Below are 14,782 nucleotides of genomic sequence, written 5' to 3'. Positions count from 1 at the left end.
CTGTCTGTCTGTCTGTCTGTCTGTCTGTCTGTCTGTCTGTCTGTCTGTCTGTCTGTCTCTGTGTGGGGGGGCAAGTGTTTAAATTGTGCAGTATTACCTATAGTAAATAAGATTCTGGGATCATCAGTTGTGATGTGTGTGTGTGTGTGTGTGTGTGTGTGTGTGTGTGTGTGTGTGTGTGTGTGTGTGTGTGTGTGTGTGTGTGTGTGTGTGTGTGTGTGTGTGTGTGTGTGTGTGTGTGTGTGTGTGTGTGTGTGTGTGTGTGTGTGTGTGTGTGTGTGTGTGTGTGTGTGTGTGTGTGTGTGTGTGTGTGTGTGTGTGTATGTGTGTGTGTGTTTTTGCGGGGCTGGTAGACAGGGGACACAACTCCTCCTTCAGTATCAGACCTCACAGAAACCATATCCTTCACAGCTCTTTCGGACCAGTCTCCACAGAATGTGATTTCATCGAGTCTGGCACCAGAGTCCTCTGTGGTCTCCATGTCTAACGGACCTGTTTTTTCATCCCAGTGTGAATGAATCTAGAGGTTTTCTGGCTCTTTGTCTGAGGAAAGTATCAGTATTTTTGTGTTAGGAACACGTCAGGAACACATTTATTGATCACTGATCGATTGTTTTGGGATTGTGTTTCTAACTTGCATCTTTAGAATCGATGTGGATTAGTTTGACCTTAGATTGTGGGTTTGATCGTGGTTTGATCGTGGTTTGATTGTGGGTTTGATAGTGGTTCGATAGTGGTTTGATAGTGGGTTTGATAGTGGGTTTGATAGTGGTTTGATAGTGGGTTTGATAGTGGTTTGATAGTGGTTTGATAGTGGTTTGATAGTGGTTTGATAGTGGGTTTGATAGTGGGTTTGATAGTGGTTTGATAGTGTTTTGATAGTGGGTTTGATAGTGGGTTTGATAGTGGGTTCGATAGTGGGTTTGATAATGGGTTTGATAGTGGGTTTGATAGTGGGTTTGATAGTGGTTTGATAGTGGGTTTGATAGTGGGTTTGATAGTGGGTTTGATAGTGGGTTTGATAGTGGGTTTGATAGTGGTTTGATAGTGGTTTGTGGGTTTGATAGTGGGTTTGATAATGGGTTTGATAGTGGTTTGATAGTGGGTTTGATAGTGGTTTGATAGTGGGTTTGATAGTGGGTTTGATAGTGGTTGATAGTGGTTTGATAGTGGGTTTGATAATGGGTTTGGTGGTTTGATAGTGGGTTTGATAGTGGATTGATAGTGGATTGATAGTGGATTGATAGTGGGTTTGATAGTGGTTTGATAGTGGGTTTGATAATGGGTTTGATAGTGGGTTTGATAGTGGTTTGATATGAAAGCAATAGAAATACAGTCTGTAGATGCAGTTTAGCGTAGATGGTGGATATACAATTTGTTTGTTTGTTCTTAGAGCACTAGAGATAAAAGTGATGTAGGCCAAGCCTCATATAGTACATCAGTGTTGATCACAGAATTAATGTATGGTATCTCCATTGTGTGCGTAACAGGGTATACCCCACGTCACTCTCTCCCTCCCCTCGGCTACGTGAATGGTGAGGTGAGGGGAAGGGGGAGGGGTCGGGGTATGTGCTAGGGGAACGAGTGTGTCACTATAAGAAGCCAGAGAGGGGAGCATGCAGACAGTTGGTTCAGAGAAACTCTTCGAAGCCAAAGGACAACACCTTACCGTTACTGCCATTCTGCATCCACAAGAGAATAAGATTCAAAAGCCACAAATACAGGTACGAGAGAGATTCGTTTGATTTCCGTGTGTGTGTGTGTGTGTGTCTGTGTGTGCATGCATTGGATAAGATAATATTTATATTTTGGGAGGGGGTGGAAGAAAAATATCTAATAAGAGAAATTGACACGCCGTTTGTGTAGTCATGGGTTTAATACTTAATTATGCCTAAGGGTAATATCATTGGACAGAATGCTTATTACATTGTTTTAGCCAATCATCATCATGTACTTTTCTCTATATTGTTTCAAAGGGTTTTGTTCCTTTCATTCACACTGGATTTTCTATCTTTCCTGATATATTTTATACCAGCATTTCTTAAACATGGTCCCGGAAGACCCAAAGGGGTTCACCTTTTAGTTTTTACCCTACCACTGCACACCTGATTCCACTAATCAACTCATCATCAAACCTCTGATCAGTGGAACCACGTGAGTGTAACACTAGAGCAAAAACTACAATGTGGACAACGTTGTGTCCCCAGGACATTTCACTGGATATACATTCCACCTTGAATAACACTTGTATTTCCATTTACTCCATTTAGCTTTTCCTGTGTTTCATTACGTTGTTATCACCTTGCTGTGTCCCCTGGTCCGTGACACCGTCGTCATTACCACCGCGCTGAGTATGTTCCATTCCCATAGCATCATAGCAACTGTCCACCTGTTTCTCTGGCTCGCCAATTCATTAACAGAGGAATAAAAACCTCATCGAGAGTCACGACACCCAGCCTATCTGCTGACTTAGTAGTTGTCCTTCGTTTCAGTAGTTATCGTCCAGCTTACTCATGCTTTCACGAGGAACCTCTTTTGATGTCTTGTGTGTGTGTGTGTGTGTGCGTGTGTAATTTGTCCAATCAATGATGTCGGCGTGCAGAATTGATTTCTGCCGTAACATCAGGTACATGGTATCTTTAATTAGTGACTACTTGCGCCGTTATTACCGGATTTATCATCATAAATTACTAACAGGAAGTTACATTAATTCATTATGTTCTAATCTATAAGAAGTGCTTGTAGTGTACAAAGCCCAATGGACCATGTACCTTTATGTATTGTTTTAAGTGTACAAGTGTGCACTACGTCATGTACCTTTATGTATTGTTTTAAGTGTACAAGTGTGCACTACGTCATGTACCTTTATGTATTGTTTTAAGTGTACAAGTGTGCACTACGTCATGTAGTTTTATGTATTGTTTTAAGTGTACAAGTGTGCACTACGTCATGTAGTTTTATGTATTGTTTTAAGTGTACAAGTGTGCACTGCGTCATGTACCTTTATGTATTGTTTTAAGGGTACAAGTGTGCACTACGTCATGTAGTTTTATGCCACGTAGGCCTAAAGTGTTATGCCTTTAGGCCTACGTGCTTCAGAGGGGGGTTTGTTAAGCTCTAACAGGATGGTTTATTAAGGTAGCAGAGGGATATAGCTTAAGGTAACTAGCTCTGACAGGATGGGGGTTTGGTTTATTTAGCTAGCTCTAACAGGATGGTTTATTAAGGTAGCAGAGGGATATAGCTCTGACAGGATGGTTTATTAAGGTAGCTAGCTCTAACAGAGGGGTTTATTAAGGTAGCTAGCTCTAACAGGATGGTTTATTAAGGTAGCAGAGGGATATAGCTTAAGGTAACTAGCTCTGACAGGATGGTTTATTAAGGTAGCTAGCTCTAACAGGGGGGTTTATTAAGGTAGCTAGCTCTAACAGGATGGTTTATTAAGGTAGCAGAGGGATATAGCTTAAGGTAACTAGCTCTGACAGGATGGTTTATTAAGGTAGCTAGCTCTAACAGGGGGGTTTATTAAGGTAGCTAGCTCTGACAGGATGGTTTATTAAGGTAGCTAGCTCTAACAGAGGGGTTTATTAAGGTAGCTAGCTCTAACAGAGGGGTTTATTAAGCTCTAACAGGATGGTTTATTAAGGTAGCCAGCTCCAACAGCATGGGTTATTTATTAAGGTAGCAGAGGGATATAGCTTAAGGTAACTAGCTCTGACAGGATGGTTTATTAAGGTAGCTAGCTCTAACAGAGGGGTTTATTAAGATAGCTAGCTCTAACAGGATGGTTTATTAAGGTAGCTAGCTCTAACAGAGGGGTTTACTAAGGTAGCTAGCTCTAACAGGGTGGTTAATTGATGGGAATTGATGTAAAATATATCACTAGCTACTTTAAACAATGCTACTTAATATAATGTTTACATACCCTACATTATTTATCTCATATGTATACATATATACTGTACTCTATATCATCTACTGCATCTTTATGTAATACATGTATCACTAGCCACTTTAAACTATGCCACTTTGTTTACATACTCATCTCATATGTATATACTGTACTCGATACCATCTACTGCATCTTGCCTATGCCGCTCTGTACCATCACTCATTCATATATCTTTATGTACATATTCTTTATCCCTTTACACTTATGTGTATAAGGTAGTAGTTTTGGAATTGTTAGCTAGATTACTCGTTGGTTATTACTGCATTGTCGGAACTAGAAGCACAAGCATTTCGCTACACTCGCATTAACATCTGCTAACCATGTATATGTGACAAATAAAATTTGATTTGATTTAATTAAGGTAGCTAGCTCTAACAGAGGGTTTATTAAGGTAGCTAGCGCTAACAGAGGGGTTTATTAAGGTAGCTAGCTCTAACAGGGTGGTTTATTAAGGTTGCTAGCTCTAACATGCTAGTTTATTAAGGTAGCTAGCTCTAACAGAGGGGTTTATTAAGGTAGCTAGTTCTAACAGAGTGGTTTATTAAGGTAGCTAGCTCTAACATGATGGTTTATTAAATCAAATCAAATCAAATTTTATTTGTCACATACACATGGTTAGCAGATGTTAATGCGAGTGTAGCGAAATGCTTGTGCTTCTAGTTCCGACAATGCAGTAATAACCAACAAGTAATCTAACTAACAATTCCAAAACTACTGTCTTATACACAGTGTAAGGGGATAAAGAATATGTACATAAGGATATATGAATGAGTGATGGTACAGAGCAGCATAGGCAAGATACAGTAGATGGTATCGAGTACAGTATATACATATGAGATGAGTATGTAAACAAAGTGGCATAGTTAAAGTGGCTACTGGTACATGTATTACATAAGGATGCAGTCGATGATATAGAGTACAGTATGTACGTATGCATATGAGATGAATAATGTAGGGTAAGTAACATTATATAAGGTAGCATTGTTTAAAGTGGAAAGCCCGTCAGGAAGTCCAGTACCCAGTTGCACAGGGCGGGGTCGAGACCCAGGGTCTCGAGCTTGATGACGAGCTTGGAGGGTACTATGGTGTTGAATGCCGAGCTGTAGTCGATGAACAGCATTCTCACATAGGTATTCCTCTTGTCCAGATGGGTTAGGGCAGTGTGCAGTGTGGTTGAGATTGCATCGTCTGTGGACCTATTTGGGCGGTAAGCAAATTGGAGTGGGTCTAGGGTGTCAGGTAGGGTGGAGGTGATATGGTCCTTGACTAGTCTCTCAAAGCACTTCATGATGACGGAAGTGAGTGCTACGGGGCGGTAGTCGTTTAGCTCAGTTATCTTAGCTTTCTTGGGAACAGGAACAATGGTGGCCCTCTTGAAGCATGTGGGAACAGCAGACTGGTATAGGGATTGATTGAATATGTCCGTAAACACACCGGCCAGCTGGTCAGCGCATGCTCTGAGGGCGCGGCTGGGGATGCCGTCTGGGCCTGCAGCCTTGCGAGGGTTAACACGTTTAAATGTCTTACTCACCTCGGCTGCAGTGAAGGAGAGTCCGCATGTTTTCGTTGCAGGCCGTGTCAGTGGCACTGTATTGTCCTCAAAGCGGGCAAAAAAGTTATTTAGTCTGCCTGGGAGCAAGACATCCTGGTCCGTGACTGGGCTGGATTTCTTCTTGTAGTCCGTGATTGACTGTAGACCCTGTCACATGCCTCTTGTGTCTGAGCCGTTGAATTGAGATTCTACTTTGTCTATGTACTGACGCTTAGCTTGTTTGATAGCCTTGCGGAGGGAATAGCTGCACTGTTTGTATTCGGTCATGTTACCAGTCACCTTGCCCTGATTAAAAGCAGTGGTTCGCGCTTTCAGTTTCACGCGAATGCTGCCATCAATCCACGGTTTCTGGTTAGGGAATGTTTTAATCGTTGCTATGGGAACGACATCTTCAAAGCATGTTCTAATGAACTCGCACACCATATCAGCGTATTCGTCAATATTGTTATCTGACGCAATACGAAACATCTCCCAGTCCACGTGATGGAAGCAGTCTTGGAGTGTGGAGTCAGCTTGGTCGGACCAGCGTTGGACAGACCTCAGCGTGGGAGCCTCTTGTTTTAGTTTCTGTCTGTAGGCAGGGATCAACAAAATGGAGTCGTGGTCAGCTTTTCCGAAAGGAGGGCGGGGCAGGGTCTTATATGCGTCGCAGAAGTTAGAGTAACAATGATCCAAGGTTTTTCCACCCCTGGTTGCGCAATCGATATGCTGATAAAATTTAGGGAGTCTTGTTTTCAGATTAGCCTTGTTAAAATCCCCAGCTACAATGAATGCAGCCTCCAGATAAATGCATTCCAGTTTGCAAAGAGTCAAATAAAGTTCGTTCAGAGCCATCGATGTGTCTGCTGGGGGGGGGATATATACGGCTGTGATTATAATCGAGCTAGCTATTAAGGTAGCTAGCTCTAACAGGATGGTTTCTGAATTAAGGTAGCTAGCTCTAACAGGATGGTTTATTAAGGTAGCTAGCTCTAACAGGATGGTTTATTAATTAAGGTAGCTAGCTCTAAGCTCTCAGTCATGCCCAAGCTAGTAGGCCTTTCCATTGTTTTTTCTATTTTTCCATTCGTGTTTGACAGTGCTTTTAATTTGTGTTATTTTCATTCTACTTCCTCTTTAGCACCCAATTACACCAGACAGAATACCCCAACATTATGATCCAAATACCTTGCATTATAATCCATACAAGCTGTAGCCTGGGTTTTATTTTTCATTTTTTTGATAGAAGGAAAGTGATAAAAAAACAAAAACGTTATCTGTAGGCTATGATTATTGTTGTTTTTCTCCGAAATAAAAGCATAATCAGTACGATCCTGAATATGATTAGAAAAGAAGTATTGTGGAGCTGAAGGTCTGCCCTAAAGCTGCTCCATCTGTTCTCCATCATAATAACCCTAGGAGATTGCAGTGTCATACTGCCATAATATAAACAGTCTGCTCAATTAAACTAACACGACGATGCTGGAAACGGATGGAATCAGTAGTGGTCTATCATGTTGTCACAGGCTTCGATATAATAGAATTACTTCATATTATCCACACAAATGCTATTTTATTAAGCAAAACCTCGTCCCCAGGCTGGCGCAAGAGGATTGCGCAAAGCATTTAAAAATGTATTTCAAATTCTGTAGGATAGAAGTGGCAAAACCCCCTGAATCGACAGAGACCTAGACACAGTGCTACTTTCAACAGACCTAGAGACAATGCTAATTTCAACAGACCTAGAGACAGTGCTAATTTCAACAGACCTAGAGACAGTGCTAATTTCAACAGACCTAGACACAGTGCTAATTTCAACAGACCTAGAGACAGTGCTAATTTCAACAGACCTAGAGACAGTGCTAATTTCAACAGAATTCATTCAGACAGACCTTTTAGAGACACAGTGCTAATTTCAACAGACCTAGAGACAGTGCTAATTTCAACAGACCTAGAGACAGTGCTAATTTCAACATCAGAGGTACTCATGATGAAACTACTTCTAAAGGCAACAGCGCATTGGGCACCGATGTCAGTTCAACGTCTGGGTTTGATTTCCATTTGGTTGAGTTGTCAACTAACGTGAATTCAATGTGAAATCAACAACAACAACATTTTTGTAAATCCAATTAGTATTCCACATTGATTCAACATCATCACATTGCATTTGTTGTTGTTGTTGTTGTTGTTGTTGAAATGATGTGGAAACAACGTTGATTGAACCAGTTTTTTTTTGGCCCAGTGGGACCCGAACAAGTGTCACTGAACTGAACACTCCTCTCATAGTTATTTCCTTACACAGACATCGGTTTAACTCTCTTCCTCCAGACAGTACATTTACATAATCTATTTACATTTTATTAATTTGACAGAAGCTTTTATCCTGAGAGACTTATCAGTGGGCAAAAAAAAAAGGTTGATGTCACCTTTTAATCCATTTTGACAATTGGGTTATAATCAGTACCTACACAATCTCATGTCTTCCTTCGCCTTGGTATTAATCCCTGTACATCCTGTACATACTATACCTATCCCGTATCCCCAGCCTCTGCTGTTTGACAGTGATTCAACCTTCTCCTGTGTGATACCACAGGTGTGTGGATCCATACTGCAGGATTAGGATCTATACAGGGTTGTTGCAGACCTGGGTTCAAACGCTATTTGAAATCTTTCAGATAACCTTGAGAGTTTGCTTTAGTCTGCGTGGAGTTCCAAGCGGGCAGTGTTTGCAGTTTTGCGACATTTATATTGGTTTATTGCACCAGAAATCCTTAATCACTTCCAGCTAAAGTATTTGAAATGATTTCAAATACTAATTGAGCCCAGGTCTGGAGACAGGAGTGCGCTGCTGTTTACCAGCTGCTGGTATAATCAGGTAGTCCTACCCTGGGAGGATTAGCACATTGTCTCTGGCTCAGATATAGATCAGTCATTTCACATTTCCTCCTCCAGGATGACTGCTTAACAGAGATTCTGACAGACTATCGCACTCACTCAGCGTCGCTCTTCTACATCGTATTGTCAAATGTGTTGAAGCCCATTCGGAAAAGTGATGTTGACACACCTGGTTGTAAATCCAAGTGAAGTGAGCTGAGTAATTGAACAAAAGGGCTCTGAGAAATGATGTATATAAACCCTTTGAACATTTCAAAGAGAAAATTACAAGTGTTCCAGTATTTTTTGTTCTTATAATATAGTGGGTACAGTAACATTAGAACTTTAAAAAAAATATATATATTTTTTAATTTTAAGGAAAATGTTTTGATATATTTCTTTAGTAAAAATGTTATGTTTAGCTCACATAATATAATGTAAAAGTATGTATTAAGGTTGTCTGTGATAGAATAAACGTGTCAGAAAACAAATGTAGACGTGAATAAGCGGTGGGGGAGGGAGGTGTGATGGCTTCTAAACAGCGCCCCCTATCAGTCGTCTAATGTATATATAAATCACTGGTTCTGAGGCACTACAACTTCACATCTACTAGTTAGCATAGACATTGGAATTTACACTCTGAGAAAAAAAAGGGATCCGAAAGTTTTTTGGGGGGCTGTCCCCATAGGAGAACCATTTTTAGTTCCAGGTAGAACTCTTTTAGGTTCCAGGTAGAACCCTCTGTGGAAAGGTTTCTACATGGAACCCAAAAGGGTTCTACCTGGAACCAAAATGGGTTCTTCAAAGGGTTCTCCTATATGGGAACAGTGGAAGAACCATTTTAGGTAATTTTTTTTCTAAGAGTGTAGTCATTTCTTGAAGAACCGTCCTCACCCCTGTCTTGGCCTCGGAAACACTGTCTGCTCTTTATGTCTCGTTATGTTATAGTACTATATATATATAGTATTTATGTCATTTCAAACAAGTGAAAAAGTTCTTATCAAACAGGAGTAAAGTACCAGGGCCTTATGTTGGTGTCTAATACAGGAGTAAAGTACCAGGGCCTTATGTTGGTATCTAATACAGTAGTAAAGTACGAGGGCCTTATGTTGGTATCTAATACAGGAGTAAAGTACCAGGGCCTTATGTTGGTGTCTAATACAGGAGTAAAGTACCAGGGCCTTATGTTGGTATCTAATACAGGAGTAAAGTACAGGAGTCTAATAAGGTACCAGGGCCTTATGTTGGTATCTAATACAGTAGTAAAGTACGAGGGCCTTATGTTGGTATCTAATACAGGAGTAAAGTACCAGGGCCTTATGTTGGTGTCTAATACAGGAGTATAGTACCAGGGCCTTATGTTGGTATCTAATACAGGAGTAAAGTACCAGGGCCTTATGTTGGTATCTAATACAGGAGTAAAGTACCAGGGCCTTATGTTGGTATCTAATACAGGAGTATAGTACCAGGGCCTTATGTTGGTGTCTAATACAGGAGTATAGTACCAGGGCCTTATGTTGGTATCTAATACAGTAGTTAACGGTGGCAATGTGAGTCAGAAGCGCAAAACTTTGTTGGTTGGTCAGATCGTGAGCGAGCGGCAGCGCGTGTTCCTTCTTCGCGTTCCCCCACTCTCTTTATTTCTTGTTTCCTCGCTCTCATTCATTTCCTCCCTTTTAAAACCACCAGGCAGCTAATGCACAGTACAATTACTGAGGCTGATAATGAACTTCCCTTTGTGACTCTTTAATGAACGTATTGCACTGTGTATGAAACAAGCTGCCCCTGCATCGCTGTCGGGCCGACTGAACTCTTTCTTCATCGACTTTACAGAACAGGCCCTCGAGGTCTGTCTATCCTATCTGGAAAGTGGACACACCTGACCAATTGAACTTTTCTCAGTTGTATTATGCTGTTGTTGTTGTTGTTATTGTTGTTGTTGTTGTTGTGCCCCTGCTCACCCCTTTGAAATGAGCGACTAACCTCCTATTTCCTCACCTCTGTGTCTTCTCACCAGGCCGTGCCCTACTCCACATACCCTACACTTCCGGGCCTCCACCCTCTTCCCGTCCCTATTGCCCGTCCGTCCCGCCCCTCCCTCTGTAGTGAGTCATGAAGTGGTCCCTGTGGAGCCTACTGCTGCTGGTGGTGCGTCTGTGTTCCCCAGGACGAAGTGACTGCCAGGGTGACTGCCTGGCCTGTGGTCTCCTACTACCCCTACCCAACCCCCAGACCCAGCAGCAAACATTCAACACATTGGTGAGTGACTGTGTGTGTATGTCCTGCATGCAGAATGGGGATGATGGTTGTATGGATGATGGTTGTATGGATGATGGTTGTATGGATGTGTGGATGATAGATGATGGTTGTATGGATGTGTGGATGATAGATGATGGTTGTATGGATGAAAGTTGTAGTGTGATCATCATTGTTTATTTGGAGAAGACAAACTTTCTCCCTAAAAGTTTTACTACACAGCATTTACAAGTTAGAACAGTAATGGAGTATTCTGCCATTAAGGTGACTCATGGGATGTAGCAGTGCTAATGTAGATAATCATTCTAATGATGCTTCTGACTGAGGCAGCTTACGAAGCAAATAGCACACCTGGGTTTAAACACTATTAGAAATATTTTTGTTCAGTGTTTGCTCTAGCTTGCCTGGAGTGCCAGATGGGGTGATGAGTTTTTCAGTACTGGGACTATTCTATTGGTTCCATTAAGCCAGTCAAGCTTAATCAAGCCCAGCTCAAGTATTTGAAATGGTTTCAAATACTCTTTGAACCCAAGTAGTTCTGAGACATAGCAGTGCTGACAATGATTCTGTGGGCTGGTGCAGCTGGGTGATAGAGCTCTGTGGTAATATAGCAGCTAATTGGCTGGTGCAGCTGGGGATGGAGCTCTGTGGTAATATAGCAGCTAATTGATTGGTGCAGCTGGGGATGGAGCTCTGTGGTAATATAGCAGCTAATTGATTGGTGCAGCTGGGGATGGAGCTCTGTGGTAATATAGCAGCTAATTGATTGGTGCAGCTGGGGATAGAGCTCTGTGGTTATCTAGCAGCTAATTGGCTGGTGCAGCTGGGTGATGGAGCTCTGTGGTAATATAGCAGCTAATTGGCTGGTGCAGCTGGGGATGGAGCTCGGTGGTAATATAGCAGCTAATTGGCTGGTGCAGCTGGGGATGGAGCTCTGTGGTAATATAGCAGCTAATTGATTGGTGCAGCTGGGGATGGAGCTCTGTGGTAATATAGCAGCTAATTGATTGGTGCAGCTGGGGATAGAGCTCTGTGGTTATCTAGCAGCTAATTGGCTGGTGCAGCTGGGTGATGGAGCTCTGTGGTAATATAGCAGCTAATTGGCTGGTGCAGCTGGGGATGGAGCTCGGTGGTAATATAGCAGCTAATTGGCTGGTGCAGCTGGGGATGGAGCTCGGTGGTAATATAGCAGCTAATTGATTGGTGCAGCTGGGGATAGAGCTCTGTGGTTATCTAGCAGCTAATTGGCTGGTGCAGCTGGGTGATGGAGCTCTGTGGTAATATAGCAGCTAATTGGCTGGTGCAGCTGGGGATGGAGCTCGGTGGTAATATAGCAGCTAATTGATTGGTGCAGCTGGGGATGGAGCTCGGTGGTAATATAGCAGCTAATTGATTGGTGCAGCTGGGGATGGAGCTCGGTGGTAATATAGCAGCTAATTGGCTGGTGCAGCTGGGGATGGAGCTCGGTGGTAATATAGCAGCTAATTGGCTGGTGCAGCTGGGGATGGAGCTCGGTGGTAATATAGCAGCTAATTGGCTGGTGCAGCTGGGGATGGAGCTCGGTGGTAATATAGCAGCTAATTGATTGGTGCAGCTGGGGATGGAGCTCGGTGGTAATATAGCAGCTAATTGATTGGTGCAGCTGGGGATGGAGCTCTGTGGTAATATAGCAGCTAATTGATTGGTGCAGCTGGGGATGGAGCTCTGTGGTAATATAGCAGCTAATTGATTGGTGCAGCTGGGTGATGGAGCTCTGTGGTAATATAGCAGCTAATTGATTGGTGCAGCTGGGGATAGAGCTCGGTGGTAATATAGCAGCTAATTGATTGGTGCAGCTGGGGATGGAGCTCTGTGGTAATATAGCAGCTAATTGATTGGTGCAGCTGGGGATAGAGCTCTGTGGTTATCTAGCAGCTAATTGGCTGGTGCAGCTGGGGATAGAGCTCTGTGGTTATCTAGCAGCTAATTGATTGGTGCAGCTGGGTGATGGAGCTCGGTGGTAATATAGCAGCTAATTGATTGGTGCAGCTGGGGATGGAGCTCTGTGGTAATATAGCAGCTAATTGATTGGTGCAGCTGGGGATAGAGCTCTGTGGTTATCTAGCAGCTAATTGGCTGGTGCAGCTGGGGATAGAGCTCTGTGGTTATCTAGCAGCTAATTGATTGGTGCAGCTGGGGATGGAGCTCGGTGGTTATCTAGCAGCTAATTGGCTGGTGCAGCTGGGGATAGAGCTCTGTGGTTATCTAGCAGCTAATTGATTGGTGCAGCTGGGGATGGAGCTCTGTGGTAATATAGCAGCTAATTGATTGGTGCAGCTGGGGATGTAGCTCTGTGGTAATATAGCAGCTAATTGATTGGTGCAGCTGGGGATGGAGCTCTGTGGTAATATAGCAGCTAATTGATTGGTGCAGCTGGGGATAGAGCTCTGTGGTTATCTAGCAGCTAATTGGCTGGTGCAGCTGGGGATAGAGCTCTGTGGTTATCTAGCAGCTAATTGATTGGTGCAGCTGGGTGATGGAGCTCTGTGGTTATCTAGCAGCTAATTGGCTGGTGCAGCTGGGGATGGAGCTCTGTGGTTATCTAGCAGCTAATTGATTGGTGCAGCTGGGGATGGAGCTCGGTGGTAATATAGCAGCTAATTGATTGGTGCAGCTGGGGATGGAGCTCTGTGGTGCTCTGTATTAGCTGTTTATGAGGGTGATGCAGACAGAGATTGATGATTGACACATTGTATCAGGAACTTCTAGATGGAAAGATTGTGGTTTTATTGTTTTATTGGTACATAGATTCCCCACCACTCACTGAGAGATTGTGAGGCCATTACATGGTCTGCATTCACACACACACACACACACACACACACATTGCTGCAAAGATCTGACGTGAGGAGAATCTCCCGGTGATCCCATTTCCATTTGATACGGATAAATCATTTCCGTCAAAAGCTACCCATTCTCTTTTGATGTGAGCCGCATTTCACACAACTCTCTTCAATTCATCTCCAATCCGAAGGGGATTAGTTAACAGGATTTACTGTTTACTTCATCAAAACTGACAATTACAGCTATCATGGGCCTGTCAGGTACGGCATGAGTCTCAAATGACTCCCTTTAACCCAAACAAACGTACAGGGCTACTTGACGCAGAGGACATATAGTCTTGACTCTACTAACACCTCTCCCTGTCCTTCTCTGTCCACAGGTGTGTCTGTTGGAGTGTGAGGGTCACATCTCTACTGCCCTCACCTGGGAGCTGTGTCAGCGAGCCATCCTACCGCACTACCTCCTCCCACCAGATGGCGGTGCTGTGTCTAAGAGAGCAGCAGAGGAGCTGAACCTGGGCCCTGTACACCTGGAGTCTGATGGACAACTCCTCTACTCTGCAGCCATGGAGCACTACCTGCAGGACAGGGAAGACCAGGAAGACAGGGCCCTGGAGCAACGTGATACCCAGTACGACTCCTCCCCACTGGGCTCGACCGAGGAGGAAGACTCTCTGGCTCTGGAAAACAGGGAGGAGAAGAAGGAGGAAGAGGACAGGAGGAGGAGCAGTCAGGGGGAGGGAGGAGATGAGGAGGAGGCGGCCACGGTCCAGCTGACCAAGCGTTTCGGGGGCTTCCTGAAAGGTCACCACGGTTATAGGAAGTTTATTGGCGGGCCGGTGGGGCGGCCACTGCAGAAACGCCTAGGAGGGTTCATCGGGATCAGGAAGTCGGCCAGGAAGTGGAACAACCAGAAGAGGGTGAGCCAGCTCCTCCGGCAGTACCTGGGGATGACCAGCAGCAGCATCCCTGGCCGCGGTGTTGGTCGGTTCAATAACCCAGGCCAGGGATTCAGGAGGCTACCCAGCCGGCTGTAGCCTCCCCTTCCCTCCACAACACCCTGGGGGAGCAGAATTCTCTTCTCCTTCCCTTCACAACCCCCTGGGGGAGCAGAATTCTCTTCTCCTTCCCTCCACAACCCCCTGGGGGAGCAGAATTCTCTTCTCCTTCCCTCCACAACCCCCTGGGGGAGCAGAATTCTCTTCTCCCCTTCCCTCCACAACCCCCTGGGGGAGCAGAATTCTCTTCTCCTTCCCTTCACAACCCACTGGGGGAGCAGAATTCTCTTCTCCTTCCCTCCACAACCCACTGGGGGAGCAGAATTCTCTTCTCCTTCCCTCCACAACC

At 44.0% G+C, this 14,782-nt stretch overlaps 1 protein-coding gene across 1 annotated transcript; it reads left to right on the top strand.

Annotated features, from left to right (window-relative positions):
• The first annotated feature begins 1,615 nt into the window (after positions 1 to 1,615).
• LOC112236992 (proenkephalin-A-like) lies at positions 1,616 to 14,782 on the top strand. The gene is made up of 3 exons (XM_024405615.2): positions 1,616 to 1,724; positions 10,375 to 10,616; positions 13,816 to 14,782. Exons 2-3 carry the CDS (start codon positions 10,470 to 10,472, stop codon positions 14,470 to 14,472), a joined length of 804 nt encoding a protein of 267 aa, XP_024261383.1. The 5' UTR covers positions 1,616 to 1,724; positions 10,375 to 10,469; the 3' UTR covers positions 14,473 to 14,782.

Source organism: Oncorhynchus tshawytscha, linkage group LG18, assembly GCF_018296145.1.
Source record: "Oncorhynchus tshawytscha isolate Ot180627B linkage group LG18, Otsh_v2.0, whole genome shotgun sequence".
Taxonomy (NCBI): Eukaryota; Metazoa; Chordata; class Actinopteri; order Salmoniformes; family Salmonidae; genus Oncorhynchus; species Oncorhynchus tshawytscha.
This window is presented reverse-complemented; position numbering and strand designations above follow the sequence as displayed.

Excerpts from the sequence above, each read along its gene's own strand:
- LOC112236992 (XM_024405615.2), top strand. The coding sequence starts at position 10,470 with ATGAAGTGGTCCCTGTGGAGCCTACTGCTGCTGGTGGTGCGTCTGTGT. Across the intron at positions 10,617-13,815 it reads AGCAAACATTCAACACATTG|GTGTGTCTGTTGGAGTGTGA; the intron begins GTGAGTGACTGT and ends CTCTGTCCACAG.